Here is a 16397-nt window from a genome sequence, read left to right as displayed (position 1 = left end):
TTTGTATGGACGGTAGGTTTTTTTTTTTGAAAATCCGTAAATCAGTTACTAATAACTGTTCAAGAACAGTTGTCATGATATATGGCTGGAGATCGTGTGTCATGTGAGTCATGTGACATCAGGAGGGATTGAAGTAATATAAAGTGCTTTTCGGCTTTGCAAAATTTGTTCCTTGGTTTGATCGAATAACCCTTTGACATCCCCTCTCATAGGAACGCTACTGAAATGGTCATGTACAGTACCTTTTTATTCAAAGACATGACTTCTGCTTTAGCTTCGTTGAAGACCTTTTCTCTAAGAGCCTGGTCCCGATCACTTGCTATGCTAGCTCGGTGTAATTTGTCTCTGAGCTCTGCCACGTCACGTTGGTGTTTTGATTTGATTGTTGCTAGCTCTGTGGTGGTAACCATGACCTAAGAAGTGGAAGAATTGACTGGTATTAGTTTATTGATTTTTATCATACTTAGTTTATATTCTCAGATCGACCTTGATGGGATCATAATCTGACAATTACAAAAACGTGCAACAAATACAGTCATAAGCAAGAAGGTCGCACACACAAAGTCAGTTTTGAGGTGCATGTAGTTAAACAAATTAGTTAGCAAATAAACAAAATATGAAATAAGACTGAAGAATAGGACAAAAAGGAAGAGGAGCCAAGGAAAAGAGATGAGGTGAGGGTTGAGTTGAGTTGAGTTGTGTTGAGTTGAGTTGAATTGAGGAGAGGAGAGGAGAGGAGAGAAGAGAGGAGAGGAGAGAAGAGAGGAGAGGAGAGAAGAGAGGTAATCAGTAACAATACGGGAAACAAATATACATTACCAGACAGGACATTCAAAGTCGGTAGTAAATAAGTAACTTACCAGTAGACAGGTTATCACGATAACAAACACGTTAACGAAACATACGGTACGACACGGTAACTCACAGTAGACACACTGACTGAACGCGAGGCAAATACTCACACAATGAAGTCTTTAGCAAAATAAATACATACTAAGAAAATCGTTAGCAAATTATTATTTGTTAAAAAACATAATCAGTAAATAATACCAGAGGACACAGGACTAGATAAAAAACAGGCTCTAGACCTCCTTATGTGGTTATTGTCCTCTTAAGCGACTGGTTTTCTCTAGCAAGGTATGTGCAAACACAAATGTACGTAAACGTAATGCAAATATTTTCCATGTATTAGGAAAAGGAAATGTTTGCCAAGTGTGCAGAGCCGGAAACTGTTGTCTAAAGCGTTCGATACTAGATCGAATTGAATTTTCAATTGAAAACTTCGATTCTTGCGCATGCGTCGCTACTGAAAACCACTTTTTCGCACATGTTTGAGTTTGAAAATAAAATTTGACTAAGAAAGACCCTTATTTTTCCCTTCCTGTTTGGAGGCCATAAACATACGAGAAAACAAACAATTTGCAGATTTTTTCACCAAAAAGGTGCTACCAACGCATACTCTTACAGTACAAAACCTGCCCCAAAATTTTTTTTCTACTTCATTGGACGCATAAATATATACTGATGCTCATTTTTGCGAGCTGAAAGATTCCTCGTCTTTTCGGCGACTTACCTTTTGTTTTTCAATTTCAATTTCTCTCTTGTACGAGTTATCGATGTTGTCCAGTTTTTCCTTCAGTGCGTAGACCTCATCGTTTAGCTCGTTACATTCCACATCCTTTTGTCTTATTCGTCTTTCAAGAATCTGTTTCTGGTTGTTAACATCATCTAGTTTTCTCTCCAGTGAAAGAAGCGCGGTTTTGGTCTGATTAGAGGAAGACAATTAAAGCGTTAACCAAAAAGGAGGATAAATCTATCTTTTTCAACATAGGGATTTTTCTTGGGAATGATCACAAAGCAAGCCTTGCTATTATAGGGTCGTTAAATTAACTGATTACGTGACAAAATGACACACATGTAACACAACATTGAGTATCTTACATCAACATATGTCATTGGTTCACTTTGCGGACTCACTGACCGAGACTAATTGAACAATATTTAAGATAAAATAGAAACGTTAGCCAATCAGGAGAGAGTAAAGTCACTGTCAAGATATCAAGGCTTCGCTGCTTGCTCCTGATTGGTTAAAGTTGGACATAAGTTCAGTTACTTTGTTCTCACTCTATGTGTCCGCAAAGTATTTCTTTAGAGCTTCATATATTTTCATATATTACTTCCTGTTAATTCGTATGATTTTAAAGGGGAAAGATATTTTATGATATTATAGTGAATTAAACTTTAGATACACTAAAACTATAATGCATACTTTTTATATCCTGAGTATATTTTATGATAATTTATTTCGTAGCTAGATTAACATTTCCTTTAAAAACTAATATTTAGCTAGGATTTTATATACTGCGTAGGAGGGCTAGGATTTCATGTGATAGATATAGTTTGATTTAATTCGAACTTTTCTCAGTTAGACCAGTCAACGAATGGAGCGCACCGCGACGGACTTAATTCCATTCCATTTCCAGTTTAGGTCTTTTCATGGTAGGAGGCATGTTGCTTGCTATGTGGCTTTACATTCGTTTATTTTCCTAACGGAAGACTGACCAAACGACTCCCTATTTATTTATACATTCAATGGTTATGACACAATTATCTCTTAATTATTTTAGAATATTTTTATTATTTCTAAGTTTATATTCAAGAGTGTTGTAACTTGCCGAGCTGACATTAATCTCATTATTTATCATTTGATTACCGCAATGAAAGTCAAGGTTTTTATTTCGTTCACGTTATTACTATATTCAAACAAACAGCAAGACTGGATTTCACAAATTTGTAATATTTTAAGGCGTTTCTAATGTTCATTCAATGTTCATTTAATAATAATTCAAGTATTCTTATGAAACGATATTTAGAATAAAAGTATGTTTACTGTGTGATTGTGGCACGATACACATCTGAGCCCGGATGTACGAAGAGTGGATAGCGCTATTAAACGAATAAATCCTTATCGAGTGGATAAGACGGTGCTATTATCCAATAACTTTATCCACTGGATAAGATTTGTCCGTAGGATAGCACTATCCATCCTTGGTAAAACCAGGCCCTGCACAACATATTTCAAAACATTTGTAGACGTTACAAGAAGGTAGGTCACGTGACAAGTTAACAGTGAGAGAGTAGTGCAGTGAGGTTCGTCAGACTTGGCCTTCAAGTATTAAGGTATTAGAATTATATTAGTTATTTTGATATTTATGATTACTTTTATAATATTAATAATAATAATTAGTAGCAGTAGTAGTACCATTATCCACATCCTCATTGTTATTATAAACACCATAAGTATTAATACTATTACATCAAGACTTGTCGTTAGTAATATTAGTAAATACTATTCAATAGACTAGCAACAAATCTAACTTTATCGACTAAACGATTACACCATAATTAAATTATTCATCTAAGTGTTATGGTTAAAAATAACCTCTTTTATTTAAAAGGTTATAAGGGATACATTATCATCTTATGCATTTATCCATTATAATGGAGAAGGCCAAAACTCTGTTGACTGTGACTCTGTAGTTTAGTGTCCTAACAGTTAAAACTCTAAGAGCCTTTTTCCTCTCGGTCATAAAGCTATACTTCTTAAACAAAACTGTACTAAACTGCTCTACGAAGCTCTCATTTATTGATTAGCACACTTTATTAGCCAAGGTTATTACAAGGGTTTATTAACCATCGCAATTTTTAGGCCAGTCTGACATTAGTAAGAAATACAACTAGATTTTAGAGGAATCACTTTTGAAAACAGGCAAGGATTTCTTGGCGCGTCAAAGAAATGAAAATAAAAAATAAAAATCTTTTTAGCCTCAAGGTGAGTTCGTCGAATATCTTCCATGCCTGCAATCTGTTTGGTCAGCTGTGTTACTTGTTGCTGCAGGCGCACATTGTGTTCTTCTTTTTCTCGTACCCATTCCCTCAGCTCTCTGACCTGATTGTTTTCAACGTCTGTTAACTTCTTGATAAGAATTTCAACTTCTTTTTGGAGTTCTTCGTTATGTGCCACTTTAGCTGCAAACTTGGCTTCGAGCTCTCCCAATCGTGATTTCTCAATATCTTTCTTATCGAGATTAAGTCTCTCCATCTCTAATTCTAGCTGCGTTATAAGGGTATCTCTCTCCTCTAGTCTCTGACGCAAGTCTGTTATTTTCTGGCTTTCTGTATCTGCGAACTGACCAGTAAGTTCTCTCAGTTTCACTTCAAGCTCGGCATTCCTCGCATCTTTTTGTTCAAGCTGGATTTCAAGCTCACGGGTTTGGACACTTTCGAAGTCTGCAATCTTTGAGGTCAGCTGACGAATTTCTGCTTGCAATTCTGAAGAGCGCATGCGCCAATCTTCACATTCTTTCTGCAGACTTTTAATCGTCGAGTTTTGTAATTCTTCTAAGTTCTTTTTCTGATCTTCAATAATTGCTTCCAACTCACTGTTGTTAGTCGACTGTTCTTTTAGACTTTCCTCAAGTTCACTGCATTGTAGTTCTCGACTGCTATTCAATGATAGCTGTTCTTGAAACTTTTCGTGTAGTTCAGTAAGCTCGACATTTTGTAATCGGTCAACCGTTTCAGTCAGTTGTTTAACTTGTTCTTCGAGTTGCGTATTTTCAGCCATCTTTTCTTTAAGGCGCTCTTCAAGATCACGGTACTCATTTTCTCGTACATCTAACAATGTCTCGTAACCTTGGCTCTTGACGATCTCCATTTTCAGCTCTTTCTGCAGGTCTGTCAACTCGGCTTCCAGTTCGATATTCTGTTCCTGGAGACGGGATTGTAACTCCTCGTTCTCTGAATCACGCGTACGCAGAAGCGTCTCTATCTCTTGGTTTTTGATCATGATGCTTGAAAGCTCGGTTTCAGCGGATGCCAACCCAGAGATCTGGTTTTCTTTCTCCTTGAGTTTTTCTAACAGCTGCTTCTTCTCTGCAGTTTGGCGGTCAAAATTGTCCTCTAACTCGTGGTATTTTTTTCTTAGGTCTTCAATTTCTGCTTCAAGGTCGGCAACTCGTTTATTTTGTTTCCCAATATCTTCTTCAAGGGATTCATTTTCGACCTTTTTACACGAAACAGTGAAAACACTTCAACAAATGGCATGCGTACCTGTGGATTTCTCAGACCTACTAAAACCTACCAAATAAGATACCTACTTGCACTGAGACGTACATATTTCGTATTTCTACTTAATAATCAATTTACTAGATGTAACCTATATAACTCTGGTATACTTATCATATATTTCTCGTCACTTCAGTCACTTCATAATCTACCTGTGATTAACATATTGCTAATACAGTGTTTCCTTTGTTAAGCGGACACCTCGGGACCTTGCTCGGTTGTACGGTTTATAGAGGTTCGTTTTACAGTAAATATGGGAAGAAACTTTCGGTCATTATGCGAAGTAGTGTCCGTAGAATAAAGGGTGCCCGCTTAACAAAGGTTAGTATCACTGTAGTATTTATGTTTCTGCGACATCCACACCAATACAATGAAATTGTTGGTGCATTATAATCGAGAGACGTCTGGACGTATGATCTGACATGTTATCTAGTTACTTTTACTAAGATGCAAGGACGTTCATGTCGTACCATAAAATAAAAGCACCATTTTCGTAGAGACTTACAAAAACTACATTTGTTTGTTCTTGTTTTTCTTTCTACTCTATTCATGCTACTGGCACAACCTTACACTTAACTACTAATTCTTAACGCTACATGAAATGAATAATAAAATAAAAAGAGATCACATACCTCTTCAGCCTTCAAGAGCTTTCTCTGCTTTTCTTTGGCACTTTCAGTCAACGCCGAGTTCTCCTTTTGCAATTCATCGATCTTAAGTTTGAGTTCGCTGCTCTCAGCCATGAGCTTCGTCTTGCCCTTCGAAAGCGTATCCACCTTACGTTCCAGATCACTGATTTTTTCGCGCGCGACTCGAATATCTAGAGAATCTCGCCCCATGGTTTTGAGTTCAAGACTTTGAACTTTAGTTTCAAGTTCTTTCTTTTGATCTTTGAGGTAATTTATTTCCTCTTGTAAATGTTGGACTGTTTCTTCTAGGAGTTCGTGATCTGATTTAATCTTGTAAGTGAATTCTGCCTCTAGTTCGGAGCGGATTTCTTCTTTTTCTTTTAATCGTTCATTTTCGATTTCATTTTTCTCTTTTTCGAAATTCTCGTGCAGTTCTTTGATTTTTTTCTTATAACTTTCTTCGAGCTCTGTCTTTTCGCGCGCGTAACTATCGCGTATTTCTTTCGATTCGACCAGCGCGCTTCGCTGGAGTTCAGCCTTCTCTCGGAAGAAGCTTTCTTCGAGTTGGGCTTTCTCTTTTGCGTAGCTCTTCTCTAAATCCGCTTTATGCCTTGCGAGTATTTGATAAAAGTCTTCCTTGAGCTGTCCTTTGAGACCAGCTTCACCTTTCGAAAACGCTTGCCGTAGTTCAGTTATTTCATTTTTGTAGCTATTTTCTATCTCAGATTTTTCGCGCGCTGAGTTCTGAAGTAACTTAGCTTTTTCTTCAGTGAAATGCTCTTCGATTTCTGACTTCCATTTCTGGAACGCCATCTCATTGGCTGCGCACCTACCCTGGTATTCTTCTTCTAATCTATATTTCTCTTCTAGAAAGTTCTTTTCGTTGCCAGAAGATTCCTGTAAGAACTCTTTCTTAAGTTCTGCCTCCTGTTCCGCTAAGTTATGACTGAATTCTTTCTCTAACATATCGCGCAGTTCGGCTTGCTCTCGATTGAACTTCTGCTCCATTTGGTTCTTTTCGCGAGCGAACGATTCCCGCATTTCGGCAACTTGGCGTGAATACTTCTGCTCCAACTCAGCCTTAAGCTGTTCAAAGTTCTGTTTTAAGCTCGCTACTTCTTTCGCATGTTCCTGGTTCAACTCCCATATTCGATTATCAGTCTCTTGTTCAGTTTTCGAATTTTTTCTCTTAAATTCAGCCTCAAGAGCTTGAATCTGTTCTTTATGTCCTTTCTCTAGTTCTATCCTCAAATTTGCCCAATCGCGCTGATTTTTATTAAACTCTGCTTTTGAAGTACTAGAGCTTAACTCAAGCTCTGCTTTGTCGATTCTAAACTGCTGCTCCATTGCAGCTTTTTCGTTGGCAAAACTTAACTCCGCCTCGGTTTTTTCCTCTTCTAAAACTTGTATTTTTTCGATAAGCATGGTTTTCTCTTCGTCAAACTTTTCCTTCGCCGTCTCCAGCTCAGCCAAGTGTAATTTTTCAAGCATCGCTTTCTCCCCTTTATGGTCTTCTTCGAGTTCGGACTTTTCTCTCTCGTACTCGTTTATTAACATTTCTTTCATTTGATTAAAACTACCTTCGAGATCTTCAGAGAGATTGTTCTTCTCAGAGTTGAAAGAATTTGCCATATCTTTCATCCTTTCTTGATAATCTTTTTCTAATTCGTCTTTTTCTTTGACCAAGGCTTGTTGAAGTTGCTCCATTTCACCCGTAAACTGAGTGGTCAAGTTAGCAAGCTCTGTTTCGTATCTCTTCTCCATTTCTTCTTCTTTAGAATCAAGTGAGCTTCGAAGTGTTTCTATCTCGTTTTTAAGGTTGCAGATGCTGACATCCTTTTCTTTCAAGGAGGTTTCATTTTTTGAAATATCTTCACTTAGCTCTTTTATCTTTTTCTCAAAAGCAAGTTTTTCTTCGGTTGTGATGTTCTGAAGTTCACTAATGGACGCTTCCTTTTCTTTCAGTTCTTCTTCAAGCTTTTTGATGGTTTCTAAAATGACATGCACAATAAGCCTTTTCATAGTTTAAGAATCGATTCCACTGCGCATGCGATTTTATCCCGAATTTCTCACCTTCTTTTGTTTAATTAAGAACAATTCTCTCAGTGTCGCTCAAGCAAAATGTATCCTGGACCAATAATCTTAAGGCTCCGCACACAAGTATTTTTGAAAGCGGATTTTTTTATTACGTTTTCAAAAAGAAAAAAAGCGCTTTTACACAGGGTGTTTTCGAACCAATTTCGCCCGTCCACACGTTTCTGTTTTCGAACAGTTTCCGAATATGTGCAGACGGAAGGCCAATTCCCAAATAAAAATACGTTTTCAAAAATATCAGGAAACGAGTGGAGTGAGTGGGCCTTAGGCATCCATGGATGCAAGGTGCGGCTTTCAGTGGCTACAGAGTTTTCAAAGGGGATGGTTACATCAGTTTAGGAACACTACCCACACATCGCAGAGATGCTATGAACATCACAATAGTGACAGAAGTAAGTTGGGTACACAATGCAATTTTGTGGAAGCGTGCAAAACCCAGTCATTTAAAACGATCTAACTTACCAATATGGCTTTGTTTTTCAGCAACATCTTCTGTAAAACAAATAGTAAATCAAACATAAGAATGCTAACTTACTTTTTAATGTCGTGGTCATGATGTGGTCATGATTATACGTAGACGTCCCAGTCAAATGTTGTCTTTACTATGGGTATGTCGGTGATACATATATGTTAAATATACGATACTTTTTACAGGAGCAAACAATGAGAATTATTTGCTACATTTACAGCGAGTTAATTAGCAAAGATCCTGAGTACAGACACACAGAAGTAAAGCTGGAAACATTGTAGTTTTTAATGGATGAGTACACAAATTGAAACAGTCGTTAGTGAAGCAGAGTGGAAGTAGGTCAGTTGATGGAATCAGCAAAGAACTGCTGATAACAATGAATCTTTGTATAAAGAGGACGTTAGTTGTACAGAAACCTGCAGGAGTATACTCACGTTCCACCGACCAAGGAATAGATACATCATCATCAGTATCTTCGCCTTTGAGATAATTGAACAAGAATGATATAGAAGATAAGAAAAATGAGAAATAGGAAAAAAGGAAACGAGGTGACGTGCTCATGCTTCTCAGATGAAAGAGATAATCGACTATCTCCGCGTCCGTCTGTGCAAAATATGGACAGAATTACTGTAGAGCCGAAAAGTGCAAACCCAGTGCTCATGCCAGGAAAAGTGAGATCGTGATAAAATATAAATGTCTGGAGTGAGTCCTTAGGAGCTTTGGACCTCTTGTGAGATCAGCATGCCTTACAGAGAACACATGAAGTAATGTGTATTAGGTTTGGCATGCGATGTCACACATTCTTTGGAACTCATGCAATCCAGAAACTGTAAGAAAGTGAAAAGTGCAGACATGCGTGCACTCACAGGGAAGAAAAAAGTGACCGTTTGTTCATAATATCCATACATTTTGAAAACCAAGATTTCGTAGATTATTAAAGATTTGAAACTCGAAACTTTTCAAACTAAGAAAACAAAGATTAGGTCATAAGATGCTCATGGTCACTAACAATAAACTTTACAGGATAGACTCCTTAGACAAAGCTGGAAGACATCGAGAAGTCCCCAACATATATTCCTTGCAAAGTATGGATGTTGATTGCAATCTTCATTAGAGGCTTCTAAGGCAAAAGTTCGTTCACACTGGCTCGAGAGGAATTAGATAACAAGTGAAGTGCAGCAAATACTCATTGTATCGTGCTGTATCTAGTAGCATAAGAGGACAGATAAAGCAACAAAACATGCCCACAACACTGAACACTAACTACAGAAAAAACTTAGTGCCAAGTTGAGAAGATCTTATAGAATAGTAGGATAGATAAAGTCAATAAAACATGCATACAAAACTGAAAACTAACTACAGAAAAAACTTAGTGCCAAGTCGAGAAGACCTTGTAGAATAGTAGGATAGGTAAAGCCAACAAAACATGCATACAAAACTAAACACTAACTACAGAAAAACTGTGCCAAGTTGAGAAGATCTGGTAGAATAGTAGGACAGGTAAAACATGCATACAAAACTGAACATTAACTACAGAAAAACCTTAGTGCCAAGTTAAGAAGATAAATAGTGAGTTTTAAACAGGTGCTTAATAGCAACAGTAAAGAAATAAATATCAAAATATAAGCGATGTCCAGTTCATGCAGGTAGACTGGTCGAATGATTTCATAAGGGCTAAGCATGGAGCATCAAATAGCATAGGCACGATATAACCTCCTAAATAAATACTAAGCCAAGCGTAAATAAAGTGATAACCATTAACACTAAGCAAACGCCTGAATTATTAAAATATACCGTAAAGGGTAAATGTTCCTAGTCTAAGTAGTTTTTCTTTGGCTACTAGAGTACATACCATATATCAGCGAAAAACGTTGTAAGAAATTACACAAAGTTATAAGTTCAGCAGACCTCAGTAGACCGTAGATCTACACGACTTTCCACTACTTCGTACAACTTTGTTAATCTACTTTTTCACGAAAATATGGTAAGCACTCCATGTTAGAGTTAATTACCGAGAACGGAGGCAATAAGCCATATACATCCCGAGGGTCGCAGGCCCGAGGGATGTATAGGCTTATTGCCGACGTTCAAGGTAATTAAGTATTTCATTTATCAATTGAGAAGGTTTTCTATCAAATGTTGCTCACTATAAATGCGAACGGTCGATATATAGTTATTAACCGGGTTAATAACTATATATTGACCTCGCATTTATAATGAGGGTTATAACAAAAATAAAGCCTTGTGAATAACAAAGAAAACCGTGACGATTGAGAAATAATTGATCTTATCAAAATACTATACATTTGAATTTATAATTTTCTTTTTCTCTACTTTAGGGCACCAGTCTATTTAGACTATCTTATTAATAAAAACTTACTTATCTTACTATCAATATTTTAATGAACATTATGCTAAAATTTGCATTTTCTTTCTATAAAATATCTCTCAAAAGTAAAGAAACGTACTGAAGAGTTGATTTTGATTTTTTTTTTGCGTTTTAAAATTCCATATAAGTCTAATCATAGACACAGACAAATTGGTATCAAAAAAGCTAGACAAACAAAAAGCCAAACAAATAGACTTCTACAGATAATAATCTGGATACATAACTCTATGCGCGTGTGCCAAACTTTTCCATGCTTACCCCCGTCCTCATTCGACCCTCCATCACCTCTCATTCTAACAGGCACACCCGTACCGCCATCAACTTGATCCTCTTCTGATTCCTCAGTTGAATGGCCACCTTCTTTGCTTCGGGGAATGACCATGGGCTTCGTGTAGTCGGAAAGAACTGAGCCAACTCTATGTACTCCTTTTTCGCCACTCTGTCGTTTCCGATGACTCGGTCGACGCTTGACCGAAGTATTGACTTGGCTTATGAGACCCTCGACTTGAAGACGAAGTTCGTCGTTTTCGTCACGAAGCTCCTAGAATCGATACAACGGTAGGATGAGTAGGCGGTAGATGTAAATAGAACAAAAACAATAACAGCAAAAACAAAAAACAAAACAACAACAACAACAAAAAACAAAAAAAAAAAACAACAAAAAAAAACAAAAACAAAACAAACAATAACAGCAACAAAACCAAAGAAACGACAAATATAAACTAACATATTTACATTGAAATATAGGTTGTAAACTAGTTTACACGAACTTAAACCTAAAAAAAACCACTTCTATATACCTACATAAAACATAAGTCAACACTCACTCTGTTAATCCTTTCTAATTCTCGAACGCTTTTGTTTGCGTTGCGGTTTTGCTGTTGCTTTAGAAGTTGCTGTCTTTCCAAATCTGCAAGCTAAAACAATACAACAAAAACAATTAGACTTTACACTATACATTTTGTGTAAATTGTAGACTGTGTATTTAAACAGGAGATTGTTTTCCAAAACAAAAATAGAAAAAAGTTACAATTATTAAACGATATTATTTGAAACACCAACAGATATAGAAATGGCGGGAAAATTTGACGGGGCGGCCGCGTCTGTGCGTTCAGGGTTTCATTAGAAAAGCGCGCGAAAATTAAGTGTTGGTACGAGTTGTCGTAAACAAACCTAAGGAAATCAGGAATGGTAATATATTGCTGTCAGTGCAAAATAGGCGGTCGGGGACAAATATTTCTCACTTCATTGAAAAACCAGGCGCATCAAACTCAACGATAAGAAATACGTCATTCTTACACTCTATACACGTACATTTGGTAATGAGTTCACAAATGTGTCGTATCTAAATAAAATTATACAGTATGTACATACCCGCCCTGACAGGTCAGACATAGAATCAAGTTCCTTCTCAAGCCTCTCGCGAGCAATGTCCGCCTCGTTGAGTTTATCTTGACCCTCAGCTAGAGATTTCTCAAGTCGAAGAATTTCTTCTTCTGCTTCGGTAAGTTTTTGTCTTAGTCTGCCTTCCTCGCCTTTAGTCATCTTCAGCGAGTCTTCGAGAAGTGAGCGATGGTGACTTGCGTTCATTAATTCTTTGTTTCGCTCTTCATTCATTGTTTGTTGAAGTGTTTGCATCTTGTCGAGGTAATTATTTTCTTTTTCCCTAGTAAAAAAATAAGTGTTAATCTAAATTAAGTTAATCAGCCTTGGGGGAAAAAAAAACAAAACAAAAACAACAAAAAACAGACAAACAAACAAAAAACAAAACAAAATTAAAAAAACGAAAAACAAAACAAAATAAAAAAAACAAAACAAAACAAAACAAACAAAACAAACTAAAAAAAAAAAAGACATTCTAGATTGTAAACTAAATCAAAATTGTACGTGAAAACAATATGAAACTGTCAGCGACGGCTGTTGTAGGGTCCAAGCAAGGTGAGCATTCTTGGGGAGCATGCTACGTCATGTTGGTTGACAATAACAAACCATTCCTCATCAGCTTCTTTCGTTAGATCAGCCAACATAGCTTTTGGGATGCTTGAGGGATTTTGAGCTCGTGTTTGCACTGAACAATAAAGTCTTTCTGTAAAGCTTCCCAGACAATAACCACGCGACAAGCTTAGTTCATAACCACCAACGGCTTGATTAGACGTCAGTTCTACCTTAATAAGTCACAGTTCAAGCTTATAAATAATACCTTAATCGTCCCTCGTGCATTCGTTCTAGCTGTCTTGTCGCGTCTTCAGCTTCTTTTATCAACATTTCCTTCTCTTCTGTGATCTTCCCGATGTTATCTTTAAGAGCATCTCGTTCATTTGTCATTTGGTCCAGATGAGACCTGTTAGACGTCAAATTAGAACAAAGAAATACTTTCACAAAAAAACTTTACAGACTGGGAACAAGTAACAAAAAAAAAGTTAGACGTCAAATAAGAATGCGTCTATGATTGAAGTACACAGTGCATGATGGGTACCTAATGACCGTGTAGAGAACCAGTAAAAAAATTCATGCTACCTGCACTAGCGAAAAAAACGACCAGCGCTTGGAAGAACATAACACGTTTGTATTGGTAGCTAGCTGTAAGATTCGCAAATTAAACTCAGAATAACAAAAACCGTGTTTGAAGACAGATGAAATGAAATATTTTTAGAGCGCTAATTGAAAGAAAGTTTGAAATTAACATAAAATATAGTCTTATAGATGCCGTAATTCAAGAACGACTTGTCAAAATAGGTTGTTCGTCGTGCAGTTATAGCGATACTGGCATTAAGTACATCATGAAATGCTAAAGAAACATATCAAACGTTTGAAAGAAAATTTTGTACAAGACAATTGATATTCGTAAACAGCATTGATGGGTAAATATGTCAATAATGTCATCAAGACAATAGCTATAGTAGCTTAATGTCAGCGCTAAAGCTTCAATTTACGAGATCAGAAACATAAAAGAGAATACGAGAGAGAATAGAATATAAGAAAGAAAAAATAAACATGTTAACTTGAATACTTTGGCTTTAAAACGTGGTGAATCGAAAAATAGTTTCCAAAGAGTGCTTGGAGCTGATCCTAGTTAAAGTAGAAATCTAGATTTTATGAAGGGGTTTTCAAACCTAATCTCTTACAATCTAACATTGACTTTTACTGAATGCATATCTTTTCACCTTTTCCCCGCAGGACCATTCTTCACGATGCTTGCAGTAACTTCTTCGTCACTAAGGCTGTCATCAGCCGAATCATATCTATCTGTATCTTCTTTTCCTTCGACTTTACGCGATTGAATCAACGACGTTGCCATTTTTAAGTCCATAAGCTTTATCTATTTTACCAGCATAATTAAAGAAATACCGAAAAATACGCTAAATTGGACGAAAACAGGTCAAGCCAACGCGTTGTTAACACCCAGTACTTCGAACTGACTGCAATTGTGATTGTCGAGAGAGAAAAAATCTGAGGTCACTGTTTTTTCTAGAAGTCCCCTCCTAAACAATACTTGGGATGGTATGTTATAGTACTTAACTGGACAAATCAACAACCAGGTCAAGACCTGGACCCAAGCGGCCCACCTTACTGAGTTATCGCGTGAGTTGACGGTTTAGGAACAGTTGGAGACTAAATATGGCTATGAGGGAATCTGCCACACCTGATTATAAAGGAAGGGTTGTTTTCTATCGTAAATTCAATTCAATTCAGTTTTATTTCCACTGACTAATAGAAAGTTGGCAATACAAAGTAAATAAGTGTATTTTACGTAGATTTTTAGGCAAACTGAGTAAAAAGGAAAAAAATAAAAGAGTATAAAATATATTGTGGATGACTCCCAAAGTCGCATGAGCTTTCGAGTTTAGAGTCGTAATGCGAAAAATCATTACCTATGACGATAAGGAAAACATTGGAGTGCAAATATCACAATACTAAATTCTAATAATTCGATATGTTAATAGTCTCTTTAGCTTGATGTTTTGATGCGCTTTTAAGATCAACAAACTGTTACAAGTGTTGTATAGGAATTTTATAACAAAGTGCTGTAAGACTGTAAACCGCAAATAAATACATTCTTTACTTTATCAGTATATAACAAATAGGATGAGTAGAAAGTAGAATAAAAATCTTGCATAGCGGATATAACGAAGAGAGGATTATAAGGTAAGTACTGCTAAGTAAATCGTGCTTGATATTCAGCTGTAGAAAAATACGTTCTGAGTAGGTCTCATAAACATCACCTGTTGCCACTCCCATCAAATGTCAAAACTAAATTGTTACGCGTCATGCGATTGGCTGTTAACAGAAAAGCCATTAAAGTGTACGCTGGTAATTTCTTCGGGAGCAAAGTAGCTAAAAATCTAGTTACACCGACTTTTGGCCTCAAGACAACGAAAGAGACGAATTGAAAATGTATACATGTTGCTCTAGTTTGTGAACGCGGAACGCGACGGCAAGCGTGACCATTTTCCGCTTCCATGCATTTCAATTTATCTTTTGCAAGCCTTCCAACGAAAGTCACTTACTATACTTTTATTCATTGACTACTTGAGATTTTTTTGCCATTCTTTTTCGAATTGTGAAGAAATTTTTGCTTGTTAACTCAGCGTTTCACGTTTGCCGTTAACGAGTTGCCTAAACTAATAGAGTATCTCTGGTTTAATGTTCAGTTTTTGTTGTGGTTTCTAGGGTTGTTCTCAGCGATTCTCGAATAATTAAGCCGGTTCTCCAACGTTTTCGACGGTCCTTTGACCGTGGAAAGGAATACTAATAAGAATATTTTACTCAGGCAACAAGAAAACCAGCCTGAAAAAGACGGCCTAAGGACCGTCGAAACGTCGAAGAACTTAATTCAAGAATGGCTGTGAGCATCCCTAGAAAACACAACAAACACTGTCTAGTGTTAATCCCATAAAAAATACTGAAAGTATGGGAGCAAGGCCGGAAATGTTCAACTCTAAAGAAAGAGTCGGAGAGACAATCGGACACCTGTTGTTCTTGTTAAATGTCAAAACACTGGTGTATTGTGATGTCTATATTTTGTTAGGTATACTAACCTGAGAAAAATTACTTCGTGTTTGTAGATGCTGACTAGTGCATTGGATAGTCCTGATAAAAAAATAAAACAAAAAACAATAGTATGTGAGAATTGGTAATAAATAGTTATGGGTACGACAGGCAAATAAGCACATAAGCAAACAAGCAAACGAACGCACAAACTAATAAATAAACAAGAAAACAAACCAATATGCAAGACAAGCAAACGAGAGAAATGACAAGAAAATAAGCGAATATACAAGAGAAAGGAAGGAAGGAAGGAAGGAAAGAAGGAAGGATTGTTTACTAGATATCTTACCGTCACTTTGTTCGCGTATAACCGTTTCCAGCAGAACTGTTAGTTGTTGTAAATTGACTCTTCCATCGGCATCAATATCTACATGCTGAAAAGAAAAGCAGAAAGATTTCTTGTCAAAAATACATCACAAAAAAAGCCGTTATAATGGGAGGTGGTGAAACAAATCTACGGTCTATGTTGGTGGGCCCAGAAGGATAGATATGCATCCTAACCCGCACTGGGTTTAGGATCAAGGAAAACACATTCTACCAACATTTACAAGTGGGAAGAGTTTACTGATTTTCTGATTTCCGAAGGTTGCGTGCGCATTCAACTTGAAGGGCCACAAAATTGAAAAACGCAAATTCAGTA

At 36.8% G+C, this 16397-nt stretch overlaps 1 protein-coding gene across 2 annotated transcripts in view; it reads right to left on the bottom strand.

Moving 5' to 3' along the window:
- LOC116294989 (uncharacterized) overlaps nt 1–16397 on the bottom strand; it is a 31062-nt gene that overhangs the window by 3790 nt on the left and 10875 nt on the right. Inside the window, exons 10-20 of one of the 2 annotated variants that reach the window (XM_089039671.1) lie at nt 16047–16131; nt 15748–15799; nt 12909–13049; nt 12083–12374; nt 11536–11625; nt 10967–11249; nt 8313–8342; nt 5760–7747; nt 3820–5065; nt 1574–1767; nt 243–413 (exon numbers count right to left, since the gene is read on the bottom strand). In XM_089039671.1, the coding sequence (XP_088895797.1) occupies nt 243–413; nt 1574–1767; nt 3820–5065; nt 5760–7747; nt 8313–8342; nt 10967–11249; nt 11536–11625; nt 12083–12374; nt 12909–13049; nt 15748–15799; nt 16047–16131 (4572 nt within the window). The remainder of the gene's footprint in view (nt 1–242; nt 414–1573; nt 1768–3819; nt 5066–5759; nt 7748–8312; nt 8343–10966; nt 11250–11535; nt 11626–12082; nt 12375–12908; nt 13050–15747; nt 15800–16046; nt 16132–16397) is intronic. The other variant, XM_089039663.1, reaches the window with a different exon arrangement.

Source organism: Actinia tenebrosa, unplaced genomic scaffold (genome assembly GCF_029948245.1).
Source record: "Actinia tenebrosa isolate PJP-AT-01 unplaced genomic scaffold, QUT_ActTen_1.0 PGA_scaffold0__85_contigs__length_37466705, whole genome shotgun sequence".
Lineage (NCBI taxonomy): Eukaryota > Metazoa > Cnidaria > Anthozoa > Actiniaria > Actiniidae > Actinia > Actinia tenebrosa.
Note: the sequence above shows the minus strand (reverse complement) of the source record. Positions and strands in the feature narration are given on the sequence as shown.